The sequence below is a fragment of the Camarhynchus parvulus genome, chromosome 19 (assembly GCF_901933205.1).
Source record: "Camarhynchus parvulus chromosome 19, STF_HiC, whole genome shotgun sequence".
Classification (NCBI taxonomy): domain Eukaryota; kingdom Metazoa; phylum Chordata; class Aves; order Passeriformes; family Thraupidae; genus Camarhynchus; species Camarhynchus parvulus.
Window position 1 is genome coordinate 5,876,169 of NC_044589.1, and position 13,645 is coordinate 5,889,813.

Consider the following 13,645-nt stretch of genomic DNA (forward strand, 5'->3'; position numbering starts at 1 on the left):
TTTTTCTTTTCCAAGGCAGTGTGACCTAAAGAGCTGTTGTGAAATCCCTGGCACAGCCCCACGTTTCCATAGAGCCCCGAGTGGCAGCAGCTCCTGCTGTGAATGTTAACTTCATTTCCAGGGCTCTGCCAGAGCCCTGAGCCATGCCCCAGTGCCCTCCAGCTGATCAGCTCCATGGCACATTTATTTCCTTTTTGTTTCCTTATTTCTTTTCCTTATTTTCCTATTTATTTGCTAGTTTTAATTCCATAAAAACAGCAGACAAATTCCTTCACTTCCTAACTGTGGGGTTGCACAGGGAAAAGTAGGAGCAGAAACTCTTCAGATGTGCCCTGCTGGTGCAGCCCTGCCTGAACAGAAGCAGGATTGTCCAGGAGCTGCCCTGGGAGCTGGCTGGGATTTCCCTCAGGAAGGATTTCCATCTTTAACACTCCCAGAAGTTGTGGGGAGCACTGCCAGCCATTGTCTGCTTGGCTTTTGTGGGGTTTGCTGAAGCCTCTGCAGATCCTCTGGGGCTTTTACATGTCTGCCTTGCTCCAAAAACCATCCCAAGTCTGGTTCTGGATTTGTTTCCTTTTAACCCTTCTCTGCTATTTAAATGCTGTTGTAACCTCAAGCCAAAAACATTTTTCAGCTGCAGCCCTCTCTCTGGGCTGTGGTGACTCCTCTGTCCCCCATCTCCTCCTCACAGAATGAACAGAACCAGTGTTTGCTTTAAGTGCTGCTGCTGCTCTAATGACTGGACAGCAGCTGTCTCGTGGCACCTTGGTTTAATCATCATAAATTAAAGACATTCAGTGCTAATTGTGAAAAGCAGTGATTATTATGAGAAAATGGGAAATTTTGGAGGGTAGGGACATCCCTTGTTTCTGTTTCTGAAATATGTGGTGGGGTGAAAGACAATTGCCACACTTCTGGAAAAATACTGGGGCTCTTTGTAAGCACTTAGAAGATAAAAACCTCAGCAGATATTAAATGTTTTTAGTATTGAATCATGTCATATTTACCCATCTTTCTCCTGTGTGCTGTGGGGATGGAAGGAGGGGGCAGGTGTGATGGATTTTAACATTGGTAAAGCTTTCCACATCCTCACAGGTGAGATTCTTACAAGCCAGGGAAATAAAAGTCCCACAATGTGAAAAACACTCAGGAGAGCTGTCAGCATTTACCAGGTGTGTGCTCCTGGATCAGACACTAGAGACTCCTTAGAAAACCAGGCTCCATCAGCTGGAGCTCAGAGGAGTTCTTAGAACAGGTCAGGCTTAACTCTGGCAGAGTTTAGGGGTGGTTAATCCACGCTGGAGGCAGAGGAAGGGACTGAGGTTTCCTTTTTAAAGGTTGATGAATTCACTCCCATCCTGTTACAGCTGCTGGGGGTGGGTTGGAAATGAATAAAACATTCCACAAACACTGGGACCGCTTCCCAAAATCAGCAGTTTGGAGTTTGATTGGAATATTTTGGTGAAGAATGGGAACCACTCAGTCCCTCACCCGAAAATATTTCTTGGCCAGGGATGAACATTGGCTCTCAGATTTCCCTGCAGCTCCTGCCCCAGACAGGTTGAGTAACTGATGTTGAGTAACAGGTGACACCACAGGTTCTCTGTAGTCATAATTTAATGAAATCAGAGATATTTAGAGATGTTTTCCAGCTGTTCACTGCTTACCTGCAGCTGGGATTCTGTGCAGTGAAAGGTACTTGCCAAACTGCAGCCTGAATTACATTATTAATATTATCATCATCATCATCATAATTATTATTATTATTGTTATTATTGATTAGGCAAAGTTCTTGTTTGTGCAGTGAAAGGTACTTGCCAAACTGCAGCCTGAATTACATCAACATCATCATCATTATTATTATTATTGATTAGGCAAAGTTCTTGTTGGTGGCCTTGTTCTTTTTTTGTCACCCAAAATAAATAGAGGCATTACTGATGAAACAACAGGTGTGCAATATTGACCAGGAGAGAATCTCTTCAGGTATTTTTAACTTTTTATTTTCTATGTTTAGTCTTCCCTTGGAAGTAAATAATTTATTTCTTCCACCATAGGAAAGTTTTATTCAAAATCTTCCCCATTTTCATTCCAACCTATCTGAGCAGCATGGTGCCATTTGCCACACGAGCCAGAGTGCAAGGTCCCCAACCCCCAGAATCATTAAAAACTCCAGGCCACAAGTTTGCAAACAAATAAATGTTTAATGGCATTGTAGAATGGATTTACAGGTGTTAAATAGATTATTTTACAGGAGGATTTATCGCTCTTCCAGCTCCTTTAGCAGTTCATCAAAGTGGGTGATGTACCACTTGGCTTTCTCCTTCACTTGCTTTCTGACCACATTGCCTCCAAATCCAATGAAGCAATCCTGGAAAAACACAAGGAATGGGCACATGGGTTATTGCCTGGAAGGAGGGGAGTTCTCAGTAATTAAATTTGCTTTTAAGATTGGATTTTAAAACCCCTGCCCTGTTTTCCTTTGCATTCATTTTTCAGATTTATTAACAATTCATTCTGCAGCATTTTGGTTATTGGGGTTTTTCTCAGTGCCTTGTAGCCTCCAGATTGTTCAGATGTGAGATTTTACTGAGAATCTGATGTAAATGTGATGCAATTCCATTCAAGAGCAGGTAAACATTGGCTCATGCATGAGCATCCCACAATTACCCCTCTCCTGTTTATCTTACCTCTGTTTGCCTCATCCCAGAGATACCAAAAGCAAACTTTAACCCTGTCCTCAATCATTAACCAGAGCAATCCTCATTTCTGCATCTCACAAAACCCCCTGCAGTGAAAGTGCAGGGTTTAAAATTTCCACTGCAGCTTTTTTTTCTTTTTTTTCTTTTTTTTTTTTCTTTTTTTTGCCTAGAGGTGGGAAGCATTAAACAAATCCTGAGCAGTTTTGGGGTATTGGGGGAATTTTGTGTAGGGAAAGGAGCTAAAGGGGAGGTGGGATTAAAATCTCTCCCTGAGACATGAGCATTTATAAAAGTTTTCTTTCTGGTAATTTTTTTATTTAAGAATCCAAACTTCACTCTTCTCTTTGCCCCAAGAATTTGCTCAGAAGGAATTCAGCGTTTCTGTAATACTCACTCCAGGGGGGCAGGCTTCCATATCTGTAGCTCCATCTCCAATCATAACCACTTTCTTGAAATGGAACTGTTCTTTCAGATGAGTGATAACCTTTCCTTTCCCCCCTGATTCAGCTGTTGGTTGTGTTTCATCGAATCCTGCATATTCTCCTAGAAAACAAAGGAAGGACAAGTTGGAAATACAGATATTTTGAAGGAAAAATAAATGAAGGAAAATCTCTGTCTGTGGTTTTGATTTCAGTGCTTGCAGCCCTGTAAAACTCACAGCACAGCATCCCAAATCAGTAATTCTGAGGTAAGTTTAAGGCTGGGATTTCACCCAAGTGTTTCAAAGAAAAATGGAGACATTTTCAGAGAAAACCAGAAACCTGTGTGGGCAGTGCTAGCAATCGATTCGCAGCCACTCTGGTGTGAACATCCCAGAGCAGCACCCAGGATGATGCAGAGACAGAGCAGAAAACCCTGAGTAAGAACAAGCTCAGCACCTACAGCTCTGCTGGGGCAGAGCTTCAAACCCAGAGCAGCTCCAGAGCCCAAAGCCCCTGCAAGGCAGGGCTGGGAGAGCACCTCAGGTCATGGACTCTTTAACTTGAAGGAGAGGAGAAAATGAAACTCTGCTCTCAGCAGCTGTACAGAGTTTTACCTTTGGCACAGCTTGCAATTAAAAAGTAACTGCAGCTCTATTCCTTACACTGAGCACACCCTGAGCTGGTTTTTGGTATGGTTTTGTAATTTTCCTCCATGGATTGGTAAGAGGACAGTGCCTGCAGCCAAATACCTGAGAGCTGGAGGCAGGAAAGTGCCATTGATTAGCAGAGGGAGGAGTTTGGAGGGGGCTCTCACCGTTGAAGTAGAATTTGAGCCTGTTGGCAAAGACGTTTGCTGTGGGGATGTTCAGCTGCAGGGCCACGTGTTCCACAATGCTCTGAAAGCCCCCTGAGACCAGGAACACCTGAACCCCTCGCTGGTGGAGTCTGCTCACCAGCTCCCTGGGAAGAGACAGACAAAAGTCAAAGAGATCCTCCCTGAGCCAGGCTTTGTGCTGCTCCGGCTTACTTTGGGGTGTGCTCCATCCATCTCTGCTGCCCAAAGCTTTTCCCTCTTTGTTTGTGCACACACCTGGCTGGCAAGAGCTGCACAAAACCATCATTTCATTCCTCAAAAACAAGCACTCCCTAAAACTGCTTTCTTTCCACTTTCACATTAGTTCCGTTGAACAAGTGAGAGCAGATACAGGTCAATTTTTTTTTTTTTCCTCGGCAAGAAAATGAATCTGGAATGCAGCAAAAAGCAGGGGATGAGAGAAAACCACTGCTCCAAAATGCTAAGTGGGCTGAAAAGTGCAAAATGCAAATGTTTTCTAGCTCCCAGTTGGTTCACCAGATGCTGGACACCAATGCCATCTTTAGAAGAGGGCACCAGCTAGAGAAAAGGAATCAAAAAAAGAAGTTTGCGAGCCCAGTAATGCCAGCAGGACTTGAAGGCAGTGCAAAGTCTTGGGATTTGGCTCTGGGGGCAGAAGATCAGCCTGCAGCAAGGAGAGCAGGGGAAGGGGTGGCAGGACCAGCAGAAACACTGAAGACTGAAATGCAAAGCAGAGGCTTAAAGCAGGACACAGAAAAGGAGGAAGAAAGGGAAGGAATGAAAAGGAGGAAGAAAGAGAAGGAATGAAAAGGAAAATCACATGATCCTGAACAAGGAAACAATGTTCTCTTTGTAGCTACCTCTAGCTGTCTTCTACAGAAAAAAAGATAAAATACAAGCACAGGATCATCAAAAACTCTTTTTATATGCTAAAAATATTTCAGACTTGAAGCTATGGTCAGATTTTGTAGCAAAGAAATTCTTTTCAATTGATAGAAACAACTTGAATAGGGGAAAAAAATCCCCAGAGCTTTTCAGTTTAAATAGTTCATGTTCATTCCAAACCTCAGGATGAATGAATGCACATATTTATGTGTGTTTGCTTTAATTTTAATGTTTTGAGGGACTGCAGAATGGGTAGCTCTAAGCAATGGATCCCCCAAACTGCACTGAGCAGAGCCAGAGAGAGGCAACAGAGTTGCAGAATAGACCAGATTGGAGGAGGTATTAAATCTCCTCCAAGTCCCATCACCCATGAAAAACCAGTGGTTGAACAGATTCTTTTCCATGCCCATTTAATCCTCAAACCAGGGTCTGAGCTTGGCAGATCCTGGTTTGAGGGTTAACTGGGCATTTCTTTTTCCATGGATGTTTAACCACCAGCCATGGAGCCAGGCTCCTGATCCAAGCTCTGTACACACCCAGCATGGAGATGGGGCAGGAAAGGCAACACAAACCAGCTCTGTGGCCTTACAGCATCACTAATGACACAGAATTTGCTTTATTTATTCCATCTGCTTCCTGAACACTTCAAAAAAAATAAAAATTCAATTCTTCTTACCTTATTCCTGGAGTTAGCTGAGGTGGGTTGTCAGATATTAATTTCTGCACTTGTTCATAGGAGGGCCTGATGAGACCCAACCGTGCTGTGAGAGCTGCCTTGAATGTCACAGTGCCACCCATGGCTCTGCGGGTCCTGAGGGACAGCCAGACATCAAATCAGGGACACTCCACCAGCTGGGGCTGCTCCCAACACCACAGCATTAACGAGGAGGGACAAGGAGCCAGGTAATGCTGAACCCCAAGGATTGGTGGCCAGGAGAGCTCCATGCATGGGGGAACCAGTGGAGCAAAGGAAAAGGGCTCCATTCCCTCTGTGATGCCTGACTGGGAGCACATTCCTGAGCTGAACCCAACAGAGCTTTGGCTAAAAACTTCAGCTTGTGCTGTTTCCCAGCCTCAGCAATGGGTTGGGATTGCTGTCCCCTCTCCTCCATCTCATGGTAAGGTTTTCTTATTCAGAACAGGGTTTGGTACGGCTTAGCCAAGTTTAATGATGAGGGCTACTCTTAGCCTATCAAAATTACTAATAGAGTAATTTAAAATTACCAATAGAGATGGTAATTCAAAATTACCAATAGAGATTTAATTCCAGGATAGTTTTGTTGGGCAGCCTCACAATTCCCAAACAAAGTCACCTCATCCTTATTACCCCATCCTGGCAGCCTCACTAATTCCCTAACAAATTACCCCACCTCATCCATTTATTACCCCATCCTCATCCACTTATTACCTCACTTATTATCCACTTATTACCCCATCCTCATCCATTTATTACCCCATCTTCATACACTTATTACCCCAACCCCCTTTACAAACTGTAACCATCTCCAACAGAACCAAATGACTGCAAAGGACAAATCCATGCTCACAGACCAATCTATGCTCACAGCTCCATCACCCCTGGCTCACTGTGCCTGACCTGTGTGAGCTCCCCAACCTCACTCACATCTCTGCCATGGCTCACTGCGCCTGACCTGAGCTCCCCAGCCTCACTCACATCTCCGCCACGGCGTCCCCGACCCCGCAGAACTTGGCCAGCTCGTCGATGCCCTCCTCCCTGATGACGGTGCTGTCCACGTCGAAGCACACGGCGTCGGCGCTGCGGAAGATCTCCTTCAGCTCCATCAGGGATGCCATCCTTTTGGGAGCCTTCTTACTGTGAGGGGACAAGATGAAATCTGAGTGGGAGTAGTGCACTGTTTCCTGAGCCATTGGTGCTGCTGCTCTGGCGCGGGCGAGAAGGGCCGAGCGCAGGCGGCTCAGGGCTTTTATCCCGGGGGGAATGGTGGTGGAGGTCTGCCCCAGCTGCTGATTTGCTCCTGCTGTTGCTGCCTACTGATGGTCACCTCGTGCTCCAGGTGGGCTGTGGAGCCCTGGGCTGCTGCTGATTTGTTGTCTGCAGGCTCGGCCCATTCGTGGGTTCAAGGTTGCAGTCCTTGGCATTGCCTGAGGCACCGGGCTGCCAAGAGCTCTGTGGGGTTGCAGGGCTCTGGTTCAGCTCAGGGGGGTCTTGGTTTCTCATCTCTCCCAGGCTGGGGTCTCACAGCAGGTGCTGCAGGACACCCAGGTCCTAAGGATTGATTGCAAACTATCCTAAACCTATCAATGAGCGGTTGTCCCTAAGTCAGGAGGGTTTAGATCCTGTCCTACATCCTCATTAATAAAAGATTGGACCATTAACATTGGGGATTAGCCTTTCATAAACCCATCAAACCCTTGCCCTTTGAGAACTTCACTCAACCCAAGACATTGCATTTTCCATAATAGTCCCTGAAAAATCATTTTAATCCCTTTCCATAATAGTCCCATTTTCTAGCCCTTTTGTTGACAAAAGTTTCTTTTCTACCCTTTTAGATCTGCCCACTACAACATGTTGAGCACTTCTGCAGATCAGAAGCTTAAGGATTTAAATATCTTCTTACTCATCCCTACTCACCTTGTGCTTTCATAGGGGAATTAATTCAGTGTGGATGTTACTGTTTACTAATCTATAATTTAGACACAAACAACACCTGCCTATTTATCTCACTTCTCAGATTTTTGTAGAAGTTTTTGTTTCTTCCAATCTCTCAGACATCTCTCAGGACATGTCTTGTATGATTGATCTGGGTTGCAGGTTCTTTTCCTGGGACAGGGGAAAAACACCATCAAACAGCACATTCTTGAGAATTATGGATGTCTTTATAACCTTTCATCTTTTGTTTCCCTCTCACTAATGGTCAAAGCAGGAACAAGAACCTTTGGGATTATTCCCAGGACATGATGAATATTGGGATACACAAAAGGCTTTATGAAAAATACCCATCATCACTACAAATGTAGAGCACACACCTCTCTTATCTGCTCTTGAGCATGGAATAAAAGAGAATGCTCCAATCTGTTGTTGGGAGGTGGAAATCTGTCTGAAGGAACCACCCAGCCTGAGTGGTGGAACCTGTTGTGAACAGCCATGAGCTGTGTCTGCCTGACAGATGTCAATGAGCAAGGGACAGAGACAAGGAGTGACATGAGAGGCTCAGATGGGACATTTTTGGGGTTTATTCTGCTGCCTTTGAGGGGGTGGTGGCACTGGAGGAAGTATCCCAAAAAAGGGCTTTTCCAGAGCCCCTCTGAACTGCAGTTTGGCACAACTCTGCCCTTGGTCCATGGACACACCATAAAACCCCAGTCCAGCCTTACAACCATGGCTAAAGGATTATTTGCTGCAGGCCATGTGGGATTTTATCTTTTTCTACAAAGACTGCACCGGACATGTAAGAAAAATTAGTTATCATGAGTAACTGATAGTTATATAAGGGTCATAATAGTTATAGAATAGTCATAATTAGTTAAATGAGTTATCAGCCATCAGCACAGCATGTAAAAGAAAAGTGGACATCAGAACTTCATGGACATCAGAACTTCATATATAATAGTTCTATAATAGTCAAAATTAGTTAAATGAGTTATGAGCCATCAGCACAGTATATAAAAGAGAAGTAGACATCAGAACTTCATATATAATAGTTATATAATAGTCATAATTAGTTAAATGAGTTATCAGCCATCAGCACAGCACGTAAAAGAAAAGTGGACATCACAACTTCATGGACATCAGAACTTCATGGACATCAGAACTCGCCTCTGTCAGCACCCAGTTCTGAGGTGAGGCCTGGTGGCCAGAAGCCAGCTCTGAGGTCAGGCTTGGCACTGGCTGGGCAGGTGCCACGTGAATTGCACGTTTGTTTCAGCCTTGACTTGCAGAGCCGCAGAGCTGTGCTTGTGTTTGCAGTGAAAGCTCCCAGATTTCCAGGCAGCAGGGCCGTGTTCCAGGGCAGCTGTGACACTGGCGTCACCAAAGTGTGTCCCAGCAGCCACCCTGCTGATGCAAAGCCACCATTGCCACACCTGGGGCTGCTCTGTAACCCTGTGATGCAATGGCACCGTGTGGGGACATGTCACTGTCACATTTTCTGAAAAATCCCTTTGCCAGGATTTCTTCTCCTGGGAAGCTGAGAAGCCTCAGAGAAAAATGTAAATCATAATAATTATCTGATTAGCTTCTCCTGTGTTTGCTGCTTTGGAATGTGGTCTGGACATTGTTTACCAACAGGTGAATGTTTGATTGGTTCCATGTGAATTGTTTTGTTTACCAACAGGTGCATGTTTGATTGGTTCCATGTGAATTGCTTTTACTTAATGACCAATCACCATCCAGCTGTGTCAAGGCTCTGAGGAGTCAGTCACGGGTTTTTATTATTCATTCTTGTTAAGCCTTCTGTAAGTATCCTTTCTGTACTCTTTAGTATAGTATTCTTTAATATAATATCATATCATAAAATAATAAATCAGCCTTCTGAGAACATGGAGTCAGATTCATCTCTTCCCTCATCCTGGGGACCTCACAAAGACCACAGGGACACTGCTCTGTGACGTGACTGCTCAGTGACAAGCTGCAGTTTGGGTCTGGATGCAAGGCTTTAATCTGCCCCAGGAAAAGGTTATCTCTCCACAGGTGTGCTGGGAGTGATGAAATGTTCACGTTTCCTTCTCTCTGATATCCACATTTCCCATGCTCCTTTCCCTGCTGGATGAGCTGACAATGATGGCATGAAAGCTGTGCTGGACTTTGCACTTTGATGGACAAATAAAGAAGAATTATTGTGGAGTCATAGTTGGAATTAACCCTGTCCTCTCTTTATTCCTCTTTGAAAATAGTTTCAAACTGTGGGTTTATGCTGTCTAAAAATGACAAATCGGAAGGGAAGAATTGCAAAAATCATCAGTAGCACATTAGAGCAAAAAGAATTAAAGTTGTGTAAAACCCTTCTACGGACAAAACTCAGCTGCAGTCAGGGAAAAGCAATTTTGTATTCCAGAGTGGTCCAGGCCTGGGTAAGTGGCAGACGTTAATTATTCCAAAATACAGAGCATCTGATTGCTTTAAAGTGTAAATGTTTTAATGAGATGGGAAGAAAAATGAAATTCCCACTAATAATGGGTTCTGTTTCCATATGAAAAACACTGATAGGGAATCTCTGATCTTCCTACCACTGAATTTCAGGTAGGTAATCAATTCCTAGCCTGAAAAGCATCCAAGCAGCAAATATTTCAACAGGTCTGATATAAAATACCATGGGGAAGAGAAGAACAGTGGGCAAAGAAGACAAAAGAGTGAGAGAGAGAGTGAGGTAGGGTGAAACTTGAGATAAAGATGGAGAAAAAAGAAAATTGTAAGGGGAAAGGGGAATTCTCATGAGATCTCCTTGCCTCCAGACTATGAAGTGTTTGATTGGGCTGTTTTAAAAAACTATAAAGACATTTTCACAAGAAATAATTCTCTTTCATAATAGACAGGGTGGAGTCACAAACAGGGGAATTATGTAAGAGCACATGGGAAAGGAAAACAACTGAAATCCTCTCTGTTTGCTGTCCCTTCAAAGAAGGGCACTTGCCTCACGGGGAAAATCTGCCCCATCCTCTGTATCCACAGGTAATGTGGAAATGCAAATGGAAGCAGTAAGTGGTGCTCAGAACTGCAGGTGTTCTGGGGCTGCAAGGTTCTGATGAGATCTCAAACCCCTCATTGTGACTAAACCTCCCTTGTTGTCATATTTCATCTTTCAGAAGTGCTGCCACGCTGCTACTTTGCATGATGATCACATTTATTGCTGTTAAAAATGAAGATTAAGTGAATCTTAATGGAATATTACCCAGCACTCAGGAATATCCTTGTTTGCAAACAATTTCTGATTCATTTCCCCACTTAACATTGTACTGAACAGTAACAGAAGTTCAACCACATCAAACTGTTTCTTTTGCCTTGAAGGGAAACTGCTGCTCAGAGCAAAGGATTTGGAGAAAATAGTTCTTGAAAGTTTTTTTCAGGACCTTTTCCTCCTACAGCTTCTAAGAACATTCCCAGGAGTGTTTCCATGGTATGAGTTTAAACAAACCACTTAATCCTCATTGTTTCCAGTCCTGTGTCTGTAAAATGGGAATAATACAGTGGCACAGCTTTTCTGTGCTGAGCTTTCATCCTCAGAATTAGCAACGTCTTGAAAGCTTTAGAGGAAAGCTGATACATTTAAGCAGATTAGTTATATTTAAGGAAATTGTGTTTGTGTTTTATATAAGTTTTAGAAGTTCAACCCATCCACACATAACTTTCTGTGGTTTGCAGGGTGAGAATAGGAAGATTCAGTCCTTAATCTCCTGGGTTTTCTTCATTTTTTTAAGGTTTTTGTTAAACGTCCTGGGTTTTCTATTTCATTTTGGGTTTTGCTTTAACCTCCTGCTCAGTTTGTGAAGGGAGAGGCACAAAACTGCCTGCGAGTCAAGAGATGAGCAGCTCGCAGCTCCGCACGATTATCTGCACAGCAGTGCCTCACAGCGAACTCATTTAAACACCTCGCGAAAAGCAGGTGAAAAAGGCCAGAAGGAACCTGTTGGATGTTGACATCCACCTCCCAACTCTCCAATCCCCTCTCGCCCGTCCTGCCAAAACGCTGCTGCATCCCCCGTGCCCGATTGCATCATTCATTCACGCCGCTGTTATACACCAGCCGGGCAGCACAAGGCACAAGATCCTCCTCGTTTTCCCGGCTGGAAAAACCCCCCTTGTGTTATGGAGCTGCGAGCCAAACTCCAACCCCTTCCGAGCTGCGAGAAAAGCGCGATGCCGGGCACTTACAGAATACAGAGGGGAAGTGGCCGTGGCTGCTGCTGCCGCCGGGAGGCTCCGGGCTGCGCCCGGCAGGGAGGGATCAGCGGAGCCCTCAGCGGCACAAACCCCGCGCACGGGCTGCGCTGGACGAGAGCCGCATTTTGCCGCTCGGCCCCTGATAAAGCGCTGAGTCAGGCGGCCCGGGGGGTTTGTTTGAGGTGCTCGCACACATGGGAGCAGAGCAGGGCAGCTGTTCGCTGCCAGCGAGGGCGGCAGAGGTGTGACCGCCCCGGGGCAGGGGAGGAGCCGGGCCGCGCCGGGCCGGGCAGGGAGCGGCGGGCGCGGGGGCTCGCTCAGCCCGGCCGGGCAGCTCCGGGCAGCGGCAATCGGGAGCTTCTCCTGGCTGAAATCAGCGAGGAGATCTCCTGATTTCGGGAGAAAAGGGAGGATTTGTGAGCTGGGATCATAGAATGACCAGGTTGGAAGAGATCTTTAAGATCATCGAGTCCAACCCAGCCCCAACACCTCAGCTAAACCCTGACACCCAGTGCCACATCCAGGCTTTGTTAAACACATCCAGAGATAGGGACTCCACCACCTCCCCAGTCACAGAATTCACAGAATTCACAGAATGACCAGGTTGGAAGAAACCTTCAAGATCATCGAGTCCAACTCAGCCCTAACACCCCAACTAAACCCTGGCACCCAGTGCCACATCCAGGCTTTGTTAAACACACCCAGGGATGGGGACTCCACCACCTCCCTGGGCAGCCATTCCAGAACTTTATCACTCTTTCTGTAAAAAATTTTTTCCTAACATCCAAACCAGATTTTCCTTGGCACAGCCTAACACTGTGTCCTCTGGTTCTGTCAGTGCTGCCTGGGGAAAGAAACCAACTCCACCTGAGCACAGCCACCTTTCAGGAATTTAAGTTGCAATATCTCCTCTTGGCTTAAGCTGTTAGTGCATCTCTGAGTGAAGCTACACACACAAATCCCATCCAAATCTGGCAAAAGCTCACCAGAAAAGGGAAAGGTGTGGGAAAAGGCTCTGTGTTGTGTCCCCAAAAGCTGTGGGAAAATTGCCAAAGCTGCCCATGCTGGTGTTTTGGCATCCCACGGAAGAGCCTCCCTCGCTCACAGCCATGGCTTGGAAAATGGGAGAGTGCCAGGCCAGGAGTTGTTTGGTTCAAGGTCAAGAAAAGCTGATTTAGCTGATTTAGTTGCTTTTGTCCACTTGTGCCAGGAGTCCTGTGACTGCTGCCTGTCTGTTCTGCACCGCCGGGTGCTCCAGTCACACTCTGTGCATGACCTCTTCTGCCATCCTGGCAGTGTCACCCCTCAAAATTCCATTTATTCATTAAATCCCATCACCTTTTGTGCCCCTCCTCCCTTTATGTTTTTTCAGGATTTCTCAGTACATGACAGGATCATCTCTCAGGAGCTTCTTGAGTCAGGAAAAGATGGGACCAAGGCCCTGTGCTGCCAAACTGGTGCCAGGGATCAGCAGCCCGGTGCTGTTTGTCAGCTTTATCATGGCAGGACAGGATGTTGTTTAAAGCAGATTTAGAAATCATTTCTGTGAATAAGGTTAAAGGAAAACCCATCTTGATAAAGATGAAAGAAAATGGCTTTTACTGAGAATCTCAGAGGGGTTTTTGCCAAGATAAGCAGTGCCTGGCTTGACTAAGAGAATTGCTGCTGAATATTTCATGAAGGATATTGCCTTTATTTGGTTTAGTTTAATGGACATGTTGGCTTTAATTTAGTTAAATATTTTGATTTTAACCTGGTGTAATCCATTGAATTCATAGGGCAATTTAAGTCTGGTAAGCATTTGCCCTTTATTTTCATTACACATAAAAAACAAATAGAACAATTCTACAGACAAGACTGAAAAAAAAGGAAAAAAAGCTTGTCTTGATGGCTGAAAAATGCTGCAAAATGGGATTTTAATGTGAAGATGCATGTGAGAAATGTT

At 45.1% G+C, this 13,645-nt stretch overlaps 1 protein-coding gene across 2 annotated transcripts; it reads right to left on the reverse strand.

The window, feature by feature from the left end:
- Positions 1-2,181: 2,181 nt before the first annotated feature.
- PSPH (phosphoserine phosphatase) lies at positions 2,182-11,927 on the reverse strand. 2 transcript variants are annotated; one of them, XM_030962698.1, is made up of 6 exons: positions 11,692-11,927; positions 6,517-6,675; positions 5,518-5,652; positions 3,936-4,081; positions 3,094-3,242; positions 2,182-2,368 (listed from the first exon to the last, which is right to left on the reverse strand). In XM_030962698.1, exons 2-6 carry the CDS (start codon positions 6,654-6,656, stop codon positions 2,258-2,260), a joined length of 681 nt encoding a protein of 226 aa, XP_030818558.1. In that variant the 5' UTR covers positions 6,657-6,675; positions 11,692-11,927; the 3' UTR covers positions 2,182-2,257. The 2 variants fall into 2 exon arrangements, with proteins under 2 accessions (XP_030818558.1, XP_030818557.1); XM_030962697.1 differs by lacking the exon at positions 11,692-11,927 and having other exon boundaries at positions 6,517-6,690.
- Positions 11,928-13,645: the final 1,718 nt, after the last annotated feature.